Below are 22,818 nucleotides of genomic sequence, written 5' to 3'. Positions count from 1 at the left end.
ATCTCAAATGCCCAAGTTAAGCCAAAATAGGAAGCTTTAAGTTGCAAGTCCAACACTTGAAAATATATACCTGTAACCTACACATCCATATAAAGAAAGGAAATGTGGCTGACAAATAAATTATACTAACGGGACTCCACATTTTTTTTGTCTCTTTCCCTAGCTCCACTGCAGCAGCGCCTGGCTCTGACCATTGGGCATTCTGCAACTGAGAGCTACTTCAGAGCTGCAGAAGGAAGACTTCTAGGGAAGAGGGCAGGGCCAGCCCCAAGGATTTCCAGCCTGGGGCGAGTCTACCGACATAAAAGGCTGCGAGCGCCGTTCCCTCTTTTACATATTAAAGGTAGAAGAGGAGATTCTGGGAGCAGGTTTGACTTCCCTAGCTCTTTCAAACAGGAAACCCGAACCCTGGGAGGGACAGCCTGTCAGCCTTTTAATTTCCTGGCGGTGGCGGGAGTTAGCCGAGTCCTCAGCGCTTTAGTAAGTGATGACTGCTTGGGCTAATACAGAATGTACTAGCAAACAGTTCAACTGCACCTCCGTAGTGCGGGACGCCGGCGAAAACAGAGGTTTCAAAATGCTCCCCAAGGCTTCCAGCGGCTATTTCTAGGGATGGGGAGACGGCCACATCATACACTTTTGATGGATCCAAGGTCAAAATTGGATCCGGGGGTCTCGGCCGTCCAAACTCGGGAGTCCCGCTCTTGAAGCAAAGTGGAACCAGGAGGGTTTGTCTTACTCAGGAGTGGCATAAACAGATTTGGGGGAGCGGGGAGTAGGGGTGGAAACGGGTCTGCTCTGAATCCGCACCCCACTCCATCCACCGCCCTTCTCCACCGCCCAATCTGACAAAGCAGCCTGATCCTGAGATCCGAGTCCTTCACTCCTTGGATAATCCAGAAATCTCGGCAAAAGTTCCCAGCTAAACTCGCAAATCCCGCCAGTTTCCTAAAACCGTGCCGTGAGCCTCTCCCCTATCCCGATACTCCCTCCCTAGGATCCTTCAACCGGAGATTCACCAAGCCCGCCAGAATCATGCACAACCGGGCTCGCGGATCCCCAAATCTGTGCAGCCCGGGCCCCGACGACCCCGGGCTTTTGTCCCTACCGCCTGCGAGAGAAGCAGAGAAACTCTGCGCCCCGGCGCCCACTCACCGTTTCATCTTTCCTGCGAGCCGCCGCTCTTCGCGGGCCCGGTCGCCCTCTCGCCCTGCCCTTACCCCCGCCCTCCTTCCCCCCCTTTAGCCCGGGGCCCCAGACCCGCAGCAGCTCCTGCCGCGGCCGAACGCCCGCCGGCCCCTCCGGACTCGCCAGGCGCGGTAAGCGCGCCCCTCCCCGGCCCGGCCCGCCACTGCCTCCACTGGGCAACCAGCCCTCCGCCGAGCAGCCGGCGGCAACCAACTCCGCGGCGGGGGAGGCGGCGTCCCCAGGGAGCCGCCCGGTCGAGCGGAACCGGCGCGGCCCCCTCCTCCCGAGCGCCTGTTGACTCCTCCTAACCTGGTGCGTGGGGGCAGCCGAGTCCCCGCGGAGACAGAGGGAAGACGCGCTGTGTGCGCCGCGCCCCGCCGCGAGGTCCCCCTCGGGCCGCAGTGGTGGGCTCCGCGCCGCTGGGTCCGGCGCCCCAATCCCGGTTGGTAACCACCGCGGCGGGGACCGCGGGATGTCTGGCAATGAAGTCAGTAACCCACGGCCCGGCAGTTTGTAGTTGGGGCTTTTACTGCTGCGGGAGGCGCCTGGTTGTTTTTCCCATCACCCGACGCCAGTCTCATTTATAGCAGCGCAACAGAGACTTTTGAGGCAGATTTTTTTTTTTCTTTCTTTTTTTAATGAGCTGGAAGAAAGGCGAGAGGGTACACGTCCACCGGTGATGAGATGATTTCCTCACCCCTCGGTAGAATTTCTACTGGGAAACTCCAGGTGATCACACCTCCCCCTGACAGTTTGCCCGCGGGCAGGTTTACCTGACGTGTCAGAAAAGCAGTTTTGCAAAATCATTGGCGAGGAACGCCCTTAACGAAGGGCTGGGGTCAGGAAGGTTTTTAATGCATGAATACTGCTTTCCTTTCAGTCATTTCTCTTGGAAGTTTCTCTGTTCTCCAACTTATTTTTCTGAGTTGCTGTAACCAATGAAAACAATGCGCAAGTGAATGTCCGCCAGCCCGTGCTTCCGTGAAAGGCAAACAAAAGGACCGAGGGCCGCCCGCAGTGGAATTTTGCAGGCGAAAAGCGAACCTCTTTGCCAACCTCCCAGCAAGTCTCAGAGGTTACAAAATAAAGGACACTGGCCCTCGAGGAACTCTCAACCGTAAGAAAGGGGACAGCGCAGTGCAAACTATTTAACTTATAAGCACTGTGGATTTGTGCAAGTTATTTTAGCTCCCGGCAATAATTTCTTCATCTGTAGTGCAGTTATGATACTGATGTTGTGGGCAGTTAAGCTTCGGGATAATATATACAAAGTACCTGGCATTTTGAGCGGCACTCAGTAGTCACCCAATATATGTATTATTTAATACACTTCTCATATGTGCAACTAAAACTCGAACCTCTAATTTCAGGGAGAGCCTCACCTTTGGAATACTTGTTGTTTTAAAGGCTTGTTTTGTTTTGTTTTTTCCCCACAGAAACATACACCTATCAACTCAGCGTTAAATGTTCCAAGCAATTCTCTCCTCTCTTTCACATCATCAGTTTCCACCTCTTTATTGGATCATTTCCATCAGCATACAACCATGATATTTCTCCCATCTTAATATACATATCTTGACTCCACTTCTCTCTGCAATCTTTTTTCTCCTCATCAATAGCAAAATTCTTTTAAAGAGTTGTTAAGAAAATCTGTCTCCATTTATGCTTAAACCCACACCAGTCTCCAGCTTCTACCATGCCCTTCGAAATGTTCCTATCCAGATTTAACTACTATCGACAGGTTGTTTCTCAGTCCTCATCTTATTTGAACTATCAGCAACAATTAGCAATTGAGCACTTTCTCCTCCAGAAACACTTACTTGACTTCCACGAAGGCACACTTACATGGTTTTCTCTCTACTCCACTGGTTGCTCCTTCTCAATCTCCTTTGCTGGTTCCTTCTCCTCTCCCAGCCCCTGAACATTGGAGTGCCTGGAGTTCAGACTGTGGACCTCTTGTCTTCTCTATCTACACTGACTCCCTTGGTGATCTCAGCCTGTCTCATGGCACTAAGTACAGTTTAGGAGTTAATGACTCAAATTTTACCTGCAGCCAGGCCCCCTCCCCTGAACTCCAAGATAGGCAACTTCGATGTCCACTAGGCATCTCATGTCTAACACGTCCAACTCTAAGATGAAATTCCTTCCCTTGCTCCCCCGTCTCAACTGAATTCTTCCCCACCTCAGGCCTAAAACCTTGGTGTGCCCCCTGACTTTTCTATTTATCTTACATTTAAAATCCAATCCATCAGGAAGTCCCTTCAGCTTTGCCTTTTATCTGAATTTCAACTACTTCTCACCACCTCCACTGTTATCACCACCGAGGTCTAGCCTCCCATCATCTCTTGCTGTTTCTTCCTTTGCCCCCATGCAGGCTATTCTCACACAGTGACCAGAGTGATCCTCTTCAAATATGAAGGCAGTTCCTACCACTCCTCTGCTCAAAACCCTGCCGTGGACTCTCTCTCCGTCAAAATAATAGCCAAAGCACATATAATGGCCCAGAAGGACAATGCACCCTTGGGCTTCATCTCCTTCTTCTCTCCACTTCACTAACATACCCACTGCCACACTGACCTCCTCAATGTTCCTAGACTATGCTAGGAAGGGCTTTTGTGCAAGCTTTCCTCTCTGCCTGGAACTCCTTCTCCCATCACCCAAATATCTACATGGCTTGCTCCCTCACTTCCTTCAAGACCCTTCACAACTGGCACCATCTCCCTCAGATCTTACCTCCTTACCACCCTATTTAAAATTTAAAATGCACTCTCCATCCCAATTCTTTATTTTTTTTGGACAGAATTGTCACCTCCTTTCATATTTTTAAATTATTATTTTATGTTTATTGTCTGTCCTCACTAGAATGTAAGTTCCATTCAGGCAGGGGTTTTCGTCTGGTCTCTTCAGCACTATAACCCTGGTGTACCTAGAACAGTGCCAGGCATGTAGATGGGCTCAAGAATGAGTGAGGCATTGACAACAAAAGCACTGTGGTTGCAAACCTCACCTTGCCCAGGACAACACCAGCAACACACTTGACTCGATAGACATCTTTGAGAGCCACTCTCCCTTCCAAGGGTCTAAGGAGTATGCTCACTAACAAAACACACTTAGAATGGCCATAATTAAATCACCAGTATTCATGTCTGTTGTGCATATCCCCCACAAAGACATATTCAAGTACTAACCCCAGTCCTTAATCCAATATGACTGGAGTGCTTATAAGCAGAGGAAATTTGGCACTGGGAGTCGGAAACAGAAGGATACAGATGGCCATGAGATGGAGGAAGAAATTGAGTTATGGATTGCTGACAAGCCACCATCAGAATGCTACAGACTTTGGAGAAGGCATGATCCTGCAGACACCTTGATTTTGGACTTTTAGGCTCCCAAACTGTGAAACAATAAATTCCTGTTGTTTAGGCCAACTAGTCTATGGTACTTTGTTACAGCAGCCCTGACAAAATAAATGAGAAAAAAAATAGGTAACATTTTTATTGATTGTAACAATCATTATATGTACCACCATTCTTCCAACTATATTACATTATCAATTAGTTTAATCTTTATAACAGCCCTAGAAGATAAGTACTATTATTACTCCCATTTTATAAATGAAAGAACTAAGGCACAGAGAAATCAGTGGTCGTTCAGCTAATAAGTTGGTAGAGGCATAATTTGAACACAGGCAGTGTGTTCTAGAGCCCATGCTCTTAAATGCCCTCTATCTGTTCTCTGAATATGAATGAAATCAGGATAAATTTCTGTATACTGAATAATTCCTAATTATTAGACAAAAAAATTATCCTCACTGGCCTCTGCTTACTGTCATGTTTAACTATTGGTATCTATCTTTTGCTATAGTCAAGCTTCTCAAAGTTTTAAAAGCAATTAAACCCAAAAAAGGTTCTCACTCCTGATGGGTTAGTGTGGTTCCCAATAGCTTTCATGGTGCCATAGCAGCCTGAAGACACCACCCCCAAAGGTGCATGCTTTAACTCAGATGTTAACTGCAGACTCCAACATCTTACCATGTAGAGAAGGCACTCAATACATAGCAACTATTATTACAGTTATTGCCAGACTTTTTTTTTTGGTGGTTGTGATGCTTTAGAAAATAGAAAAAAGAAGTGGGTGCTTTCCTTCTCTTTTTTTCCATTTCCTGGGTTCTTTAAACAAAGTCCTACCTCCTTCTCTCTGCCATTCCCTCTAGTCTACTAGGGTCATCACATTGTGTTGTTTACTATCCAGACTTAACTGTGCCGTTTTCTTCTCCAGAACTGATAATGGCAACAGTTCCTGATCTCATTTTTCTGTATCCGTCATCATCTCAGGTAGGGAAAAATGAAGTATTACACACAAGGGGAGAAAATGTATGATACTATGAATTATTTATGGCATAAAGTATTTGGAGTTATTTATTTATACTGTTCCCTTTCAGTAGCAAAGATTGTTTGGACTTAATTAACTGCATGTCCTAAATCTTTATACCTCTTCCTTTCTCTGAAGTGGCAGCAAAACAAATCCTTGTGACTATTAACTTAGTCCATTCTCATCTCTAGTGCTACTACTCCTAAACAACAGTTTGTATGAATTTCTCTTTAATATTATGCTTAAAGATGAAACAAGATTTTTTTTTATTTGCAGAGTATAGTGGAAAGATCATGGATTTTGAAGTTTGGAAAAATGAATGGAAAAATATCCAACTTATATTTTTATGAATTAACTGATAAATGAGCACCATTCTTTGCACAGAGGATAGCACAAAGGTAGCACTCAAATGAGTAGTTTCTAGCCACACTTACCTTTCCCTGTGGAACTGTAGTCAAAGATGTTGACCAATTTGTTGTACCCTGTGTCCTATATAAGTTGGTTTCCACACCATAAACTACTTTTGGAGTTCAATACTAGGATGAATGTTCTCTCTCTTAAAAAATGAATGTACTTTAGTTTCTTAGTAAAGTATATTTATACTTCCATGTATTTTCACATGGGATTGGCAACATTGGTAAGGAGAATTATGTAATTCAACATTTCCTTTTGTATTCCTGGTTGCCAAGAAGCTCAGAGTAAATTTACTATTAAATTATTTTAACTATGGTAATAAAGAGGTTGCTTCCTACTCTATTTTTTATGTCTGACGTATTTTTATTCCAATAATCTTACTGTACTTTGTCTTTTACACTATGTTCTCAAATATATGAAATATAAATAATACAGTAGTTATTCAAATTAACACTAGAAAATTAACCTTTAAAGTGGAAATCATTAACCTCTAAGGGTACAGAAAGGCAAATGATTAATAAGTTTAAATGATAAATAAGTTTAATAATTATTCCCATGTGCTACTTTATGTTAAACTATTAAAAGATTTGTTCTCTAATTATGATAAAAATCTAAATACATTTGGCAGATCTGATCAATTTCTGTATCTAAATGTTCTCTTTCTGCCCTGCCCCTAATTCTTTTCTATGCATTTGTATTGGAATCAGGCAGGAAAAGGACGTTGGGTGTGTATGTATAGATGTGTGTGCCTGTCCACTTTAGATCAGCATATGGCTCCCAGCTGTGTTTATATGGCTCACTTGTCTAATCATTTGAGGACCCTGAATTGGTATACTCCTCCAGCATGACTGGCTTAGAACAAGGAGTTTTCTTTTCTTCTTATCTGCTCATCACAGAAAGGGAAAAAACAAACAAACCAAAAAACCCAGCACTCCAGCAGCAGCAGAGAGCAGCCCCTCGCCGAGACCCTGGTTTTGCTAACTTCCTATCCAGTACTCCTTAATATTGCAGGGAACTCGACTTTTCTTTTCTTTGTTGCTCCTCTTAATTTTCCTTCAATCTAACTTTCACCATCTCTCTAGTCATCTCATTTCTATTTCAAATTCCGCCTTAATTTTTTGGGGGTAGGAATCAGTGTTTAAATTGACATGCCATTTATGTATTTATATTTATAATTCTTTATATTTATATTTATATTCAGACTTTACTGCACTGGAGACTTCTGCCAACTCAGCAGGAGCTGAGATTCAAAACATGAGGAATGGAACCAAAGCAAATTTACTGAGCATCTACACTGTTCCACTGTGCTTGGATGGGTGAAAGACGGAGTTAAGTAAGACATTCATTATCTGTCTATAAGTAAGGGGCTTACTGCTTAGCATATAACTTTAATGTGATGATGTAATTTAATACATATTGTAAAAAATGAAACAGAATTCTCTAGGAGTTCAGAGAAAGGGGTTTTGCTGACAAGCAAGTCCATCAGAGAAGAAAACTTATATGACATTCATACTGAAAAGCAGGGCCTTCAAGCCAGAGGAATTAGCCTGAGCAAAGCAGAGAGCCCATAAAGCAGAGGATGGTTTGGGAAATGGTGAGTAATACAGCCTGGAGATAAGACTGTAGAAGGCCAGATTTGGGGGATCAGGGGTGAAAGAAGGATGGTTTGCCAGTTTGGATGTATTATGTCCCCCAGATGGGGTTTTGAATTTTAGATTTCATGCCTAATGCCATTTTAATTACGTCATTTCCTTGCTCGAAACTTGCACTGGCTCCTCCTTGCCTGACAAATACAGGAAGAGCCAGTGGCTGTGTCAGAAACGGGACCTGATTATGTAGGGCTAGGATAGAAGAGAAAGATGAGCTGCAGTCACAGAATTTAAAGACTCCAATAAAGCAGTACTGATTTTGCTTCCTAATATGTTGAACAAAAATTTCAATCCCATGTCGAGTCTGTGCAACTAAGTATTCATTGAGGTCCAGTTTATGATATTAATCTCTCTGCCCACTCCTGCCTGCCTTCCTTTCTTCATGTGGTTACCCATCTTCATAATCACAGATCCTAGAATTCACATGGAAATGAGCATGGTATCGGTACCTTGGCTGTTGGGCCAAGTGTTGGATGGGAAACTCAGTGTCTTAGTATTCCAGTTAACCAGTTCTGTCACCTGGGGCTTGAGACTACTTGCTTGACCTTTTTAAATGTTTTACTTCATGGGGAAAATTGCACTGTATCTCTTAAGGGAGTTGTAAAAAGAGCTAATAAAAGCATTATTATATAGCATCCAGCCCTGTCTAAGAGATTTTGTGTTCTCGCTCAATGAGCTCTAAGTAGTTATTTGAAGCACTTATTTCTGAGATACAGGTATTGATGTTTATGACTAGTATAGTGCTTCTTTGACTCATTTGAATTTCTAGCTATCCTCAAGAACCAGGAGTTTCTGTGAATTACAAATATGCCTTAAGAAGATGATTGAGTTCACTTCTGTACTTCTCAAATGGAAACCAAAAGAAATTCTATTTAAAAGGTCATTTTATTGTTGACACCTAAGATATTAGTATTATATTTATAAGATTGACATAAATATCTCCAAACTTTTACCATGTATTTATGGATATACTGTACCTTTTAATGTTAAGATTAAAGTTGCCTTCATGAAAGATGTAGCAACCCAACAATGTATAAAAGTAAAGTTACATATATTGAAATGAATTTGCTAATCAAGAAAGCAAATATAGAAATATTTAAAGGGTTCATTTCCCTCCCTGTACTACCAGGTCTGGGGGTAGAGCTTTCTAGGGCTCTCCCTTTATCTTTCCAGATAAGGTCTGAGGAGCCCCCAAAATTGGGGTGCTGATTGGGGGAGAAATCATGTAAGCGCTTTTCAGCCCTCTAGTCTATTGAGCACCAATAACCAGTGTAATCAAGTCAAGCCTTGATGCGGTTTATTGTTTTTCCTGTTGCACAGCTAATTTTGTCCCACATCCTATCTGGCTCTTGAAGTTGCCAAAGTGATTATCCAAGTGGGAAATTCCTTACACAGGCAATTTTGAAGGATCCATATGGGTGGAGGGCAACATTATCCCTGGTAAATAATTCACTGGTAATTTGTTCTCAGAAGAAAGTTTTGTCTTTCGTAGGCTATTAGCGTTTCATGTTAGTCTCAGTGACATCGTAAGTAGTTGAATGCTTTGATCCTATTCAAATATCAATCCCTTGTTTTCCATTCCGATTGTCATAATCCTCAGTACAAGAAAGGAGGGATGAGGGGTACATATGGGGGAAAGTTATGATCATATACCAAACGCCTGCACAGGGCTGCTCCTTGGGCACAGCGAACCCAAATGTCCAATCATTATCAGCTTCCCCCATGCACATCCCTCAACTCTCCTTCTTTGTTGTATTTCATAAGTAAATAGCACACCCTCCTCCCTCATATTAAAGCATCCAATCCCTCATTCTGGAAACTTCTTCCATTACTCATTCTTCCTCAACCCTTATTAGCAATCCATTGCCAAAACATATTTTTAACCTCTTTAATATCTGGCAGCAGTGCTCTCTTCTTCACCCCCTTGCCTAATTTCTCATCTCGTAGTCTCCACTCCTACTTACAAAGAGGGCTAGAAGCAAACTCAGGAGCCAGAGGAAGGTGGAGCTTCATTAGACCTGGGGCTGGATGGACCCCTTGGGTGAATGTTGGAGAAGGTTTGACCAATGCAATAGAAGATGGAAGGATCTAAAGAGAAAACTAAGATCCACATTTTGGAGAGAAAGTCAGAAAGCATCAAATCCAAGATACTGGAGACTCCTATGTTATTGACTGTGAGTGTAGCCAGGGCATAGGGCAGTTCCTGAGTAACTACTTAGAACAGTATATCCATATACACATGTTGTGTTTATGCTAGAGATTAATGACCAGGTGGACAGAGGCAGGCAGACAGTGAAATTATACTAAGCACTAAATTCAACCTCTGCCCTCAATAACACTAATTAAATTTGCAATTATTATCTTTTTTCTCATCTCCCCATTAAATTCTGAGCTTTATCTTGTTCACCATTTGTCATTTGCCTTGCAAGGTACTTCATACAAAACAAACACTATAAGATATTTGTTAAGTAATTACATGGATTTGTCTTGAATACTGAAAATATAGTCTCATCCCTTCAATGCTTAGAATTCTTCAGTGACTCCTCAGAGACTTGAAGGTGAAATAAAGTCAGAATCTTCAGCTTAGCATTAAAACAAATTAACAAACAAAATATATGTTGTCTAGCTACTCCAGTTTATTTTCCCACCTAATAGTTTGCCATTTCATCCCCCTTCTCCCCACAAGGAGCAGAAGTTTCAACCACAATAAACTACTTGCAGTTACCCATGTGTCATACTCTTTTACCTCTTCCCTCATAGTCACGGTTTATCCAGGAAGAGTCAGTTCAGGAATTACCCTTTTCCTGACTCCACCCTCCGTCTTAGGTGCCACTTAAAATACTTCTTATTGTTCGTTAGTAATTTTTTCTGTTTTTCCTTCCATCCTTGCTCAAGACTTAGAAACTTCCTAAGGAAAGAGGGCTTTCTAGTTTAACTCCTTATATTCAAAACTTAGCAAAATGAGTAAATGAAAAGATAAATCTAGCTTGAAATCACCCTCCCTTAATAAGGAAGATGCCATGTTGCAGACATGGTCAGCTAGTTGCAGGGTAATATTGTACAAAGGAAGATTATCAATGCCAGGTAATTGTCACATTCCTGAGCCCTCTTATCTCCTTGATGATCAGAGGCATAATAAACAATAATAAGAAAATATGCATTTTATTCTGTTTTGAATAATTGGAATAATTTGAATAATTATTTGAATTAGAACAACTTGAATGATAATAATCCAGGGGAACACATTGCAAAGATTTTAACTTGCATCATAAGCCCTGTGAATCGGTAGTGGTTGGGTTGGAGCCTTCTCCCATCTGGAAGGAGAGAGCGGGAGCAGCTGCTCTGCTAGAGTCTGACAACTTGATGCCTTTCTCTATGTGTCCCAATTTTTTGCATGGACTTTGATTTTTGAATGAGTCACTGGAAAACACCTCTCCATGCTAGTGGCTTTGGTCTTCCTGTCGTTTAAACAAAACCACAACAAGTCTTCGGGTTGGTTAGGAGCAGTGCCCTGTAAGTAAGCATATTAGCTAGACTCAGGCTACCTTCTTGGTGCTCACTAGACTCCTGGGTTTATGCGAAAAAATGCCAGCTCGTTCCCAGTACATACAGTGGAGAACAGGTGTTGTAAATATTTACTGAAAATCTCTGCCAATGGAATGTGTATCAAAAGAGTTCTTACCAAGATGTTGCACTTCACCAATTCCATCCTCCATGGAATCTTTTCTCTGGGTATCATCCTCCTCCATCAGGATCTTCTGCTCACTCTCAAAGGAGAAACTGGGATCAATGCCAGCCTGCACTCAGCAAGAAAGAGAGGTACTATCATAAGGAAGCCAAAAGCTGAACTGATCTCAGACTGAAAAACAAAAGATGGACAGAGCTGCGGAACATTAGCTGCTGCTGAAGTTGAAAAACAGACAACTTCAGACTACCCTGTTATACCACTGCTAACTGTCATTTAGAATAGCTAAGCCTTAGCAGCAGCAACAAAAACCACCTATTTTGGATGATTGTATGTATATCGATTACATCAACAACAACAACAGATGCCAGGAACCTTAGACCAAAAGAGGAACCAGTCTCTTGGCATAGCTACTTCTATTTGGGTTTGCTCCTGTTGTTGTAATTTTCATCCCATGCCTATTATTTACCAGCTATCCTATTGGGTGTTTTGCCTTTATTATTTGTTTTCATTTTCACAACATCCGTTATTATAGAAGAGGAAAACAATACCCTTTCTCTCAAGGGCTCCCCAAGGTTTTCCTCCATCTCCTGTTTTTAAGCCAGGCCTCCTCAGCCCTCACATGTCCACAGTTTTCTTTGCAGATGTCAGGAGGGCCCTGGGAGGCATTGTGATTCCACTGTCATGGACCAGCTCCCATTTGTTGGCATCTACTGTGTCAAGTATTTCCTCATTTAATTCTCACAGTGACTCTAAGACTAAGTATTGCCATACTCATTGTGCAGATGAGGACCCTGAGGCTCAGGGAGACTAAGAGTTATCAAAAGTCACATAACCAGTAATAAATGTTATCCCATCAAGTAACAACCCCCACCCCTACCTCCTATTCAACTGCTGAAAAAGTATCATGCTTTTTCAACTAAATTGTTCTTAATTAATCAAGGAGAATGGATTCTAATGGTGGCAGAACTGGAGGCAGAAAGACAATATTTCAGGATAGAGAAGATAACAAACTAAACTAGGGCATTTGTTTAAAACAGCAAGGTTCAAACCCTGATGTATGCTGAGGTAAAACTTAACAAACCAAGAGGATTTATTAGTACTAGGAGAGGCGAGCAGGGGGAGTCTGGTGTAATCTGTGTAAGTGGTGGATGACAGTGCTATAATTAAGAGTGGAAATACAGGAAGTGGAGCAGATTTGGAGTGAGGAAGGAAATTGAGTTTTGGATGCGTTGAGTTGAAAGATATCCATAGAGCATCCAAGTGAAGTGCAGGGAAGAGATATGTGTTTGGAGGATACAGATCAGCAGATATTTATTTTCCCACAGAATGTGTGGAAGTGAGCTAAGCTGGTTCATAGGCTGAGAGCCGATAGAAAGGGAAATACTCAAGATACGAGGGAGAGAGGAATTAAGTGACAGAGCAAGATCCTGGGAGAAGGGGGAGGGGATTGAGTCAAGAACCCAGGTGGTGGATTGCCCTTGACTGGAGGAGGACTCCTCTTTCCAAGAGAATGGACGGAGGCAAGGAGAAGGTGGGGAGGATAGGGCCCAATTAGATCAACAGCCCTCCCGTGGGAAGGAGTAGGAGAAGAGATTTTTTACACTCTGAGATCCTCACTTTTGCCACTGAAGCAGAAGGCCAAGTTTTCCATTCAAAGTCTACCAGTCTCAATCCCAGAGTGATATGGGCAGAAGGAACTGGGAAGAAATGCAGAAATGTTGGACTTCCCCAACTGTTTTTCCCACAAACATTGAGGACTGCCAATTTAGTGGGCCGAGCCCTCGATCTGGGGGCTTTTCCCTGTGAGGCTGGTTGCTGCAAGGGAGAGGCTAAGCCAATTTATAATTGTGCCTAGGAGTCCCCCCGAGAGGGCCTTTTTGTTGCTCAGATGTGGTCCCCTTTCTCTCTAAGCCCACTTGGCAGGTGAACTCACTGCCCCCTCTTATGTGGGACATGACTCCCAGGGGTGTTAACCCCCTGGCAACATGGGAAACGACTCCTGGGGACGAGCCTGGACCCAGCACTGAGATTGAGAGGATCTTCTTGACCAAAAGGGGGAAGAGAGATGAAACCAAATAAGGTTCCAGCGGCTGAGAGATTTCAAATGGAATTGAGAGGTCACTCTGGAGGGTATTCTTATGTGCTATGTAGATATCACCTTTTAATTTTTAGTGTGTTGGAATGGCTAGAGGGAAATACCTGAAGTTGTTGAACTACAACCCAGTGACCTTGATTCTTGAAGACAGTTGCATAACTATGTAGCTTGCACAGTGTGACTGTGTGATTGTGAAAACCTTGTGGCCCGTACTCCCTTCATCCAGTGTATGGACAGATGAGTGGAAAAATGGGGACAAAAATTAGGTGAAGAATAGGGTGGGATGGAGGGGATGGAAAGATTTAGGTGTTCTTTTTTTGCCTTTATTTTTATTTTGGAGTAAGGAAAAGGTTCAAAAATTGATTCTGGTGATGAAGTTACAAATGTATGATGGTGCTGTAAATAATTGATTGTACACTGTGGATAATTGACTATACACTGTGGATGACTGTAGAGTGTGTGACTATATCTCAATAAAACTGTATTAAAAAAGTAAATGAACAATGGGGGGAGGTGGGGAATGGGATGTTTTGGACGTTCTTTTTTATTTTAATTTTAATTTTATTTTTTGGAGTAATGAAAATATTCAAAGACTGTGGTGATGAATGCACACCTATATGATGATACTGTGAACAACTGATTATACACTTTGAATGATTGTATGTTAGGTGATTATATCTCAAAAAATTGCATAAAAAAAGACAAACAACAGTTAAAAAAAATCTACCAGTCTCAATATTATTGCAGAAGCTAAATGCTGAAATATGGACTTCCATGAGTCATATTAAAAAGAAGTTTTAAAAACTTTTGTGTTTAGAGATGATAGTAGCATGTTAGTATGAGAAGAATTAGCACTGCTGAATAGTGTGTGAATGTGGTGGAAAGGGGGAGTTCAGAGTTATGTATGTTGCTGGAAGGAAAGCTGGAGGCTAAAACACGGGAATGTATAACAGTGAATCCTGTAGTGGACGGTGACTGTGATTATCTGTACAAATATAGAACATTCTTTCATGAACTCAAATAAATGTGTGAGACTATTACAAGGAGTTAACAATAGAGGGGTATATGGGGAAAATGTACCTATTGCAAACTATGTGCTATAGTTAACAGTAATATCTTAATATTCTTTCATCAACAGTAAAAAATGTACCACACCAATACTATGGGTCAATAATAAGGGACGATAAAGGGTGTGAGATGTTTTGGGTTTTCTTTTTTATTTTTATTTCTTTTTCTGGAATAATGAAAATGTTCTAATATTGATCATGGTCTTGAATGATCAACTATGTGATGGTGAACCACTGCTTGCTTACTTTGGATGGTTTGTATGGTATGTGAATATATCTCAATAAAATTGCATTTAAAAAAAACTTTGGTGCTGCAAATGATACCATCAAGAAAATACAAAGAAAACTGACAGAAAGGAGAAAAAGATTTGCAAAACTATATCTGATAAGGGAACTTGTATCCAGAATACATAAAGAACTCTTTCAACTCAATAATTAAAAGATAAATAACTCAATTTAAAAATGGGCTAAGTATCTGAATGGCCATTACCCCAAAGAACATATACAAATGGCCAGTAAGCACATGAATGTTCAACATCATTAGCCATTAAGGAAACCACAAGAAAATACCATTTTATATCCACTAGGATGGCTATAATCAAAAAGACAGAATATAACAAGTTTTGGTGAGAATGTGGAGAGATTGGAACCCTCATAACATTGCTAATGGGAATGTAAAATGATGCAGTCACTTTGGAAAACAGTTTGGCAGGTCCTCAAATGTTAAACATATGCCCACATAAAACCCTGTATATGAATGTTTCTATCAGCATTATTATTAATTGTCAAAAAGTAGAAACACCCCAATGTCCATGAACTGTTGAATGGATTAAATAAATAAAGTGTGACATATCAATACAATGGAATATTATTTGGCAATTAAAAAAGAATGGAATACTGATACATGCTATGACATGAATGAACCCTGATAACATTATACTAAGTGAAAGAAGCCAGTCACAAAAACCACATATAGTATGATTCTATTTATATGAAATGTCCAGAATAGACAAATCTATAGAGACAGAAATTACATTACTGGTTGCCAAGAGCTAAGACAAAAGTGTTGTTGGACAGTAGGGAACTGCTAATGGGCAGGGGTTCCTTTTAAGAGTGATGAAAATATTCTAAAATTTTATATTAAAAACCATTGACTTATATACTTTAAATAGGCGAATTGTTTAGTAAGTGAACTAAATCTCAATAAAGCTGTTTTTATAAAAAGAAGCTTGAGGTCCAAGGGAAGGATTATTGACAGAGGTGAGAGGTGGAGAACACTGCTGAAAACCAGGTAATAGTAATAGCCATTGTATTTGAGGACTTATTATATGCCAGATACATACGCGTTTTACGTACGTTATCTCCTTTTATCTTCTCCATAAACTCGTATTTTTAGGTATTGTTTTACTCATTTTACAGACGAAAGTTAAGACTGAGGAAAAATAAGGAACTTGTCTAAGGTCAACAGGAAGAAAGAATTAATTCAGCCATAGGTCTGTGTCAATCTGGAGCCTATTTCTTAATACCTACATTGTGCTGTCGCCTATGAGCTTTGCTTTTGTTTTTTTTTAGTTCAAACTTTCTAGGTCCAACACAAATGTCAATGTCTTTAGTCCAATTTCTTCTTTCCCCTCACTTCCACATATTTCTGTGTTTATAACTCTTGGAGTTGTAGATAGCATTTTTCACCTTTGCAGCCCTGAATAAATAGTCACAGAATAAATGTATCAACAAATGAGCATTCTCCTTACCTCCTCCATATGCAGGAGTCTTAGAAGCACAACTGTTGTCCTGTGTGGTGTGAGTTCCTGGTGCCCAGAGCACTGAGCAAGAGATAAAGTAGCTAAGAGCTTAGCCCTTGCATCTCTTCATTCCCCTCCAAATGAAGAGATTATGGGAGAGAGCAAAAGATAAAAGCTGATCTCACCACCTAGATAGAGAAGCAATGCTGGTTCCTACCCACCTCCCAAATTACTTCTCTCAGGTTTTGTCATCTTCATCCTATCATCCCACTTTCCTCACCTATTAACTGCAGGTATACTTAGGTTAGTCTTTGGCAGGCAGTAGGGGTTCAAGAACTTTTATCTTCCCTTCTGATTCTTTCACAGTGCCCACCCTCCCCCCCCCCTTGGCACCCATCAATAGTTCACTGTTTAAATTCAAACCTTTAGTCTAGAATGGTACAACTCTGCATGTTAGATTGAAGAATAATTATCCGCTAAAGGAAAATATGCTTAGTCTTCACAGAGGTTGCCTCTGGGTACTGAAATTGTAGGTGGAGTTTATTGTTTTCCTTTCTTTTCTCTTCTGTTTCTTTAAACTTTTTGAGTCTTTATTTGCTCTTTTGCAATGAATGTAAATTACGTTTATATCTAAAAAATTATTTTTCTAAAGGAAGAGAAACTTCTGTCTCTTCGTCTCTCCTAGAATCTTGTTTTAATAGGTCTTTCTTTAAGTAATTTTCTCTCAAAGGTCTGGAAGAACTTTACTTACAAGAAATTATTGAAACGATTGAAACCACATTATTTCTTAATTCTCTTGAAAAATTAATTATTTAGCAATAAGTGAAAGGAAATTTGTACTTCAAGGATTAATCAATCACCCACCTAAAACCAGTGAAAATCAGTCGGTTAGAGGAATTATTTTATTTTATATCTCATATTACAGTAATTGGTATACCTATTTTTAAAGCAACAAACATCTCATACTTATATAGAAAAACTATCAAGTAAAAAAAGAATTATCCAGACTAGGAAAATTCACAGAGACAGAGAGTAGATTGAGGTTTTCAGGGCTGGGAGGACTGGGGAGTTAATTATTTAAAGGATACAGGGTTTCTGTTTGGGGTGATGAAAAATTTTGGAAATGGTGATAATTGCAGATTATTGTGAATGTAATTGATACCACTGAATTGTACAGTTATAAATTGTTATGATGGCAAATTTTATGTTACGTATATTTACCACAATAAAAAAATAATTATGCATGTCTCTAACTTCTCCCTTTTTAATAAATGCAATTTCAACACTGGTTGTAGGTATGCTTTACAAGGCTCTGTGATTTCAGATGGCTTCTCTGTGATTTCGGATGGCTTCTCTTTGGAACTTCAAATTGTTAAGTAAAGAAGAGACAACATACAAACCCGGCTCACTGAACTGGTCTGCTTAGTCTCCTCTGTGTTTGGGAGTCATAGCAAAATACTGGAACAATTTAGCCTGAAACACTAAGTACTTTGTGAGGAAACTATGTGATCTATGCACATATATCCTAACCCTGCTTTACTATAATGGGAGAACCCAAAGAAGATAGTTCTTTACAATAAATGTCTCAATGTTTATGTGGACTTGCATTGTACTAGACATTGTACCATAGTCTTTACAGACATCTTATCACACAACCTTTTTTGGTAGGGTATCCCATTAGACAGATGAACTGAGGTTAGGAGAGGTGGAATAACTTGACCAAGGTCACCCAGTCAGTGAAGGAGGGGCCTGCAACTGCCCCAAGGTCTATCTGTCTCAAAAGCCCAGGTCTCCCAATCTCTACATAATTCTGCCTCTCCATGCCCTTTCTGTTATCACAAGCCTTCCCCTTTCATGGGGGTGGTTCTCTTAGGAATGGTATGGAGGAAAATGATTTTATCATATAAATATGTTTATAAGCGATCATGCAATAACAATGCAAAATACTAAATTAAATATTGGCAAACAGAATCCAGCACCACTTAAGAAAATACATCATGACCAAGTGGGATTCATTCCTGGAATGCAAAGATAATTCAATATTTAGGGAGTCTATATTAATAAAGCTAATAATAATCATATGGTTATCCCCTAGATGCAAAAAAAAAAAAAAAAAAGGAAAAAAAATCTTTTTGACAAAATTCATTCCTGATAAAAACACTCAAGAAAATAAGAATTGGTAGAGGCTTTTTAAACACAATACCTCAGTTCTAAAGCCAGTGTGTTGCTTAATGACAAATACTAGAGGCATTCCATTAAGATTAGGAACAAGGCCAGGATGTTCACTATCTCAGCTACTATTGAACATTGTTCTAGAGATATTAGCCAATACAATTAAAAAAGAGAAATCAATAAGAGGCCTAGGATTTACAGAAGTAAAACTATTTTCAGATGATATGATAGTATACCTAGAAAACCATAAAGTCAATGATAAACTAAAAAAAAAATTATTCTTTCTTAAATGCTAAAGATAGTGTTAACTTATTAAATTAGAGCAGTTGTAGGTTTACAAAAAAATAACTCAGAAAGTACAGAGTTGCCTTATACACCCACCTGATAATGTTGAAATAATTTCAAACTTCAGAAAAGCTATAAGAATAGCACAAAGAACATGTTTTCCTGACCCATTTGAGAGTAGGTTGTCATCGTGACGCTCATCACTCCTGAATATTGTGTAACCCTTCAAACAAGGACATGCTCCAGTTAACCACAATACAATAATCAAAATCAGGAAATTATCATTACTACTTCTTACCAAAGAATGTACAAACTCCATTCAACTTTAACCAAATGTCCCAATATCCTTTTTTAAGCTCAAATCTGTGATCCTGTGTTACATTATGTCTCTTTAGTCTTTTTTTCAAAGTTGAAAAGTGCAGCATGGGTGGCCTCTCATGAACTAATTTATTTTCACTCCCTGAACCCTTTCTATTACGGGTAAGGATGGAAAAGGCAAAAAGATTGAGGGGCAACCAAAGCCGGTCCTGCCAGACATATAAAATGAATAATCATTTGAGTGTGTAGAAAGAAGTCTGGAAGTGATGTCATGCTTTTATCTTATTTTATTTTTGTCATAAAAGTTTTAAAGCAGACTGTAAAAATAGAAACATGTTAAGCCAGTCACTCTTTGCTGAATTCTTCCTACATAAAATGTTTACAAGAGAGAAAGTCTCATTTTCAAAATGGTTTTTAGACAATTTCTCTTAGGTTAGATTTAGCAAAACCAACATGATTAGTACATTCTCAGGGCTGATTGGTCTTCTAGTACTCCCAGTTAAGGAGTCTGTTTGTTTTTAGATTAAATTTTAAATAGGCATTTAGAGAGCACAACTATGGCCATTGTATAAAAAATGAGTTCTAAGTGGGTTAAAAATATCCTAATCTGACTCTGCCTCAAAGTTCTGCTGGGAATTCTTGGAAATCTGTTAGAAAGACTGCCACCAATTCCGTGGATGGTAGTTCAAATTTCTTCGTATGTAAAGCCTACACTTACCTTTCCCTAATTATATTCTTTATGCTAAACAAATCATTAGCTTTCATCCACGTTGACTGTCTGACATTTGTGAAAGCTTAACAATAACAGAAGTAACCAATGTGCTGTGATTGTTTGATGAATCTCCATTCTCACTACGTTTTCTGGATTGCTATGTCCAAATATTGTATTGGTTATTCCTTAGTCCTTTAGCCCAGATGACTTTGCTTTCTTAAGTCAGGATAAATGATCTAGTCAAGGTTTCATTTTATTCCAGATTTCCTTAAGTGCCCAGTATGCATGCCTCTTGAAACCCACTCAATGGAAGTATTTATGACTGTTGATGCTGTATTTTCTTGTCACTTTCTTGATAACACATAGCCCTTTTTTTCCCTGTTACCTTTCTTCATGTGAGCCATGAAGAAAGAGAGGGAGTATGAGAGGGCTCAAATTCCTCTTCCACGTTTCTTGGAGGCAAGGGAATACCAGGGAGCTTTTAAAAATACAGAATTCTTTAACCCCCTCCCCTTGCCAGACTTTCTAAATCAGAATCCATGGAGGTTGGTCCAGTATTTCACATTTTAAAGCACTTTCCCAAGAGACTCTTCTGTAGTCAAACACTGGCCTTGACTAGCATCGACAAGTTGTGTCCCATAGAACATCGATTTAGCAGAACAACCCCTAAAAAACATTAAACGAGGTTGGGAAATGCTTAGCTTTAGTCATTGCTACTCCTTTTCTTAGCAAGTCATGGAACACATTAGTATATGCACCTATTATAAGCTTTATTATAAGCTTGTCTGAGTACAGAATATCCCTTTTTTGGGGCCACAACATGTATAGCACCCAAAGAGCACATACTGTGTGAAAGGTTGGTATAGAAAAATACCACTCTCCATGTCACTCCCTCCTTTACTGTGTCAGCTGTTGTTTGATATTAGGCAATTCAGTAATGAATGTCACTGCAGTCATTCATTATTAGGATTATTATACAAAATATTTTTAAGGACTCAATAACCATTATTATTCTTCATCTCTTCCTCTGCTCATTCCCAAAGTTTAGAAGTTAAAAAAGATGATAATAATTTTGATAATTAGTATGTACTGATTGTTTTCTATGTGCCAGGCTCTGTTCCAAGCTCTTTGCAAGAATTATTCCCATTTAATAAACAGTCCTGTGAGGTAGGTTTTATTATCATAACCATGCTATAACAGGCTACTGAGGCACAGAGATATTAATTAACTAAAACTCAGGTCACACACAAGTTGAAGCATGTATTGTAAATCCAGGCATTCACACTCAGAATCTAGAGTTTCAACCACTTCATTACTCTGCCTGAGCTTTAGTCATTGTTTCTCTGCCTTTCTCCATGTGCCTCCGGCAATCTCATTTAAGGCCAAAGCTTCACGTAGTCTGAGGCTTCCCAAGCCCCATCCCTAACTCTTCATCTTCTGACCTACAGATTCATATCATTAACTACTTACTGCACATCTCAATGAGGAGCTATAACGGCAATCTCAAATTCAACATATTTCCAATAGACTGTCATCTTTCTTCCTCTAAATTTACCCCTCCCTTTTGTGTTTTCTCTTCCCATTCACTCATTTATTTATTCGTATGACAAATAGGAGCACCTACCATGGTTTGCTACCGTGATCTGTTAGGAATATAAAGGTGGACGTGAATTCTGCTTACTCATACTTCTGCTCTTCACTTTAGAAGACACATGCTTTTAATGGCCTCTTTCGTCTCTTTTTATGATATGTCCTTCCAGCTTAATGCACAGCTACTGTTTTATTCTCTGAGTTGTTCTTAAATCATAGTCCCCTGAAAGGGAATTTGATTAATCCAGATTACATTAATCCAGACATGTCATTGTCATGTCTATAGGCACTATGGAAGATTGTATTTCCACAATATCTTTTTATAATGTGACTGAACTATCTTACAAGCTCTTTTTATAATGTGACATTGAAAGTCCTAGTCATGATGTATGGTCTACCTTTCCTACTTTTGAATCTGGGCTCTCCGGTAGCCACAGTGGAAGTGATGCTATGTGCTCTCCAAGGCTAAGTCCTAAGAGGCAATTCAGCTTCTGTTTGGTGCTTTGGAGATGCACAGGGAACCCAGGCACCAAGCAGTGAAGAAGAGGAAAGGCTATGTGCTGTGTGGTGGTTTGGAGCTGTATGTACCCCAGAAAAACATGCTCTTAAACTTAATCCATTCCTGTGGGTGCGGACCCTGGTAAAGAGGATATTTTGATGAGGTTACTTCAGTTAAGGTGACCCACTACAATTAAGATGGATCTTAATCCTATTACTGAAGGCCTTATAGAGAAGGTCACAGAGAGAGACAAAGACACAGGGGGCAGCCAGAAGCTGGAAGTCAATGGAACCTGGAAGAGAAAGGAAAAGCCAGGAGAGGCCGCCATGTGCATTACGATGTGGCAGAAAAGCCAAGGACCAATGATCACCAGCAGCTAGGCCCAGAATGCCACAATCTTCCGGGAGAAAGCATTGCTTTGATGATGCCTTGATTTTAGACTTCTAGCCTCAAAATGGTGAGCCTGTAAATGCCCATTGGTTAAGTCAATCTATTGCATGGTATTTGCTTTGGCAGCTAGGAAGCTGAAGCATGGAGTCGCTCTGTGAAGGTATTTCACCAACAGCCCCAGGTAAGAACCCATCTGACAGTCAGCACCAATCTTCAGACAAGTGAATGAGCAAGATTTCAAATGATTCCCAATCAGAGTCTTTGACCCAACCAGCTGATGCTGAGTGGAACAGAGACAGGCTGTCCCCACTGAGCCATAATCAAACTGCAAATTTGTGAGCAACGTAATTATTGTCATTGTTTTAAGCCACTAAATTTTGGGTTGGTTTGTTGTGCATGCACAGATAACAGGAAAAGGAATCTACTCTTGTTTGAATCAGCTACTGCCAGGGGCAATGTCATATGGTACAAAGTATGGTTGCCGGGAAGGAAATGCAGTGGAAGCAGGCACCATGATTAGTTAGAACATCAATTATATGCCATTCTTAATTTTTAAATATTTAGTCCTCCATAGCACTAATATAGTGCTTTGCATGTAATACATGTTGAATAAATATTTACTTAATTGAACTGAAATA

General features: G+C 40.2%; 1 protein-coding gene across 7 annotated transcripts in view; it reads right to left on the bottom strand.

Annotated features, from left to right (window-relative positions):
- The window catches only part of PHLDB2 (pleckstrin homology like domain family B member 2), a 239,675-nt gene that overhangs the window by 101,489 nt on the left and 115,368 nt on the right, over positions 1–22,818 (bottom strand). For all 7 annotated transcript variants that reach the window (XM_037835270.1, XM_037835304.1, XM_037835277.1 and 4 more), the window contains exon 2: positions 11,305–11,419. In XM_037835270.1, coding sequence (XP_037691198.1) covers positions 11,305–11,371 — 67 coding nt within the window. In that variant the 5' untranslated portion in view covers positions 11,372–11,419. The remainder of the gene's footprint in view (positions 1–11,304; positions 11,420–22,818) is intronic.

Source organism: Choloepus didactylus, chromosome 1, assembly GCF_015220235.1.
Source record: "Choloepus didactylus isolate mChoDid1 chromosome 1, mChoDid1.pri, whole genome shotgun sequence".
In the NCBI taxonomy this organism is placed as follows: Eukaryota; Metazoa; Chordata; class Mammalia; order Pilosa; family Megalonychidae; genus Choloepus; species Choloepus didactylus.
Note: the sequence above shows the minus strand (reverse complement) of the source record. Positions and strands in the feature narration are given on the sequence as shown.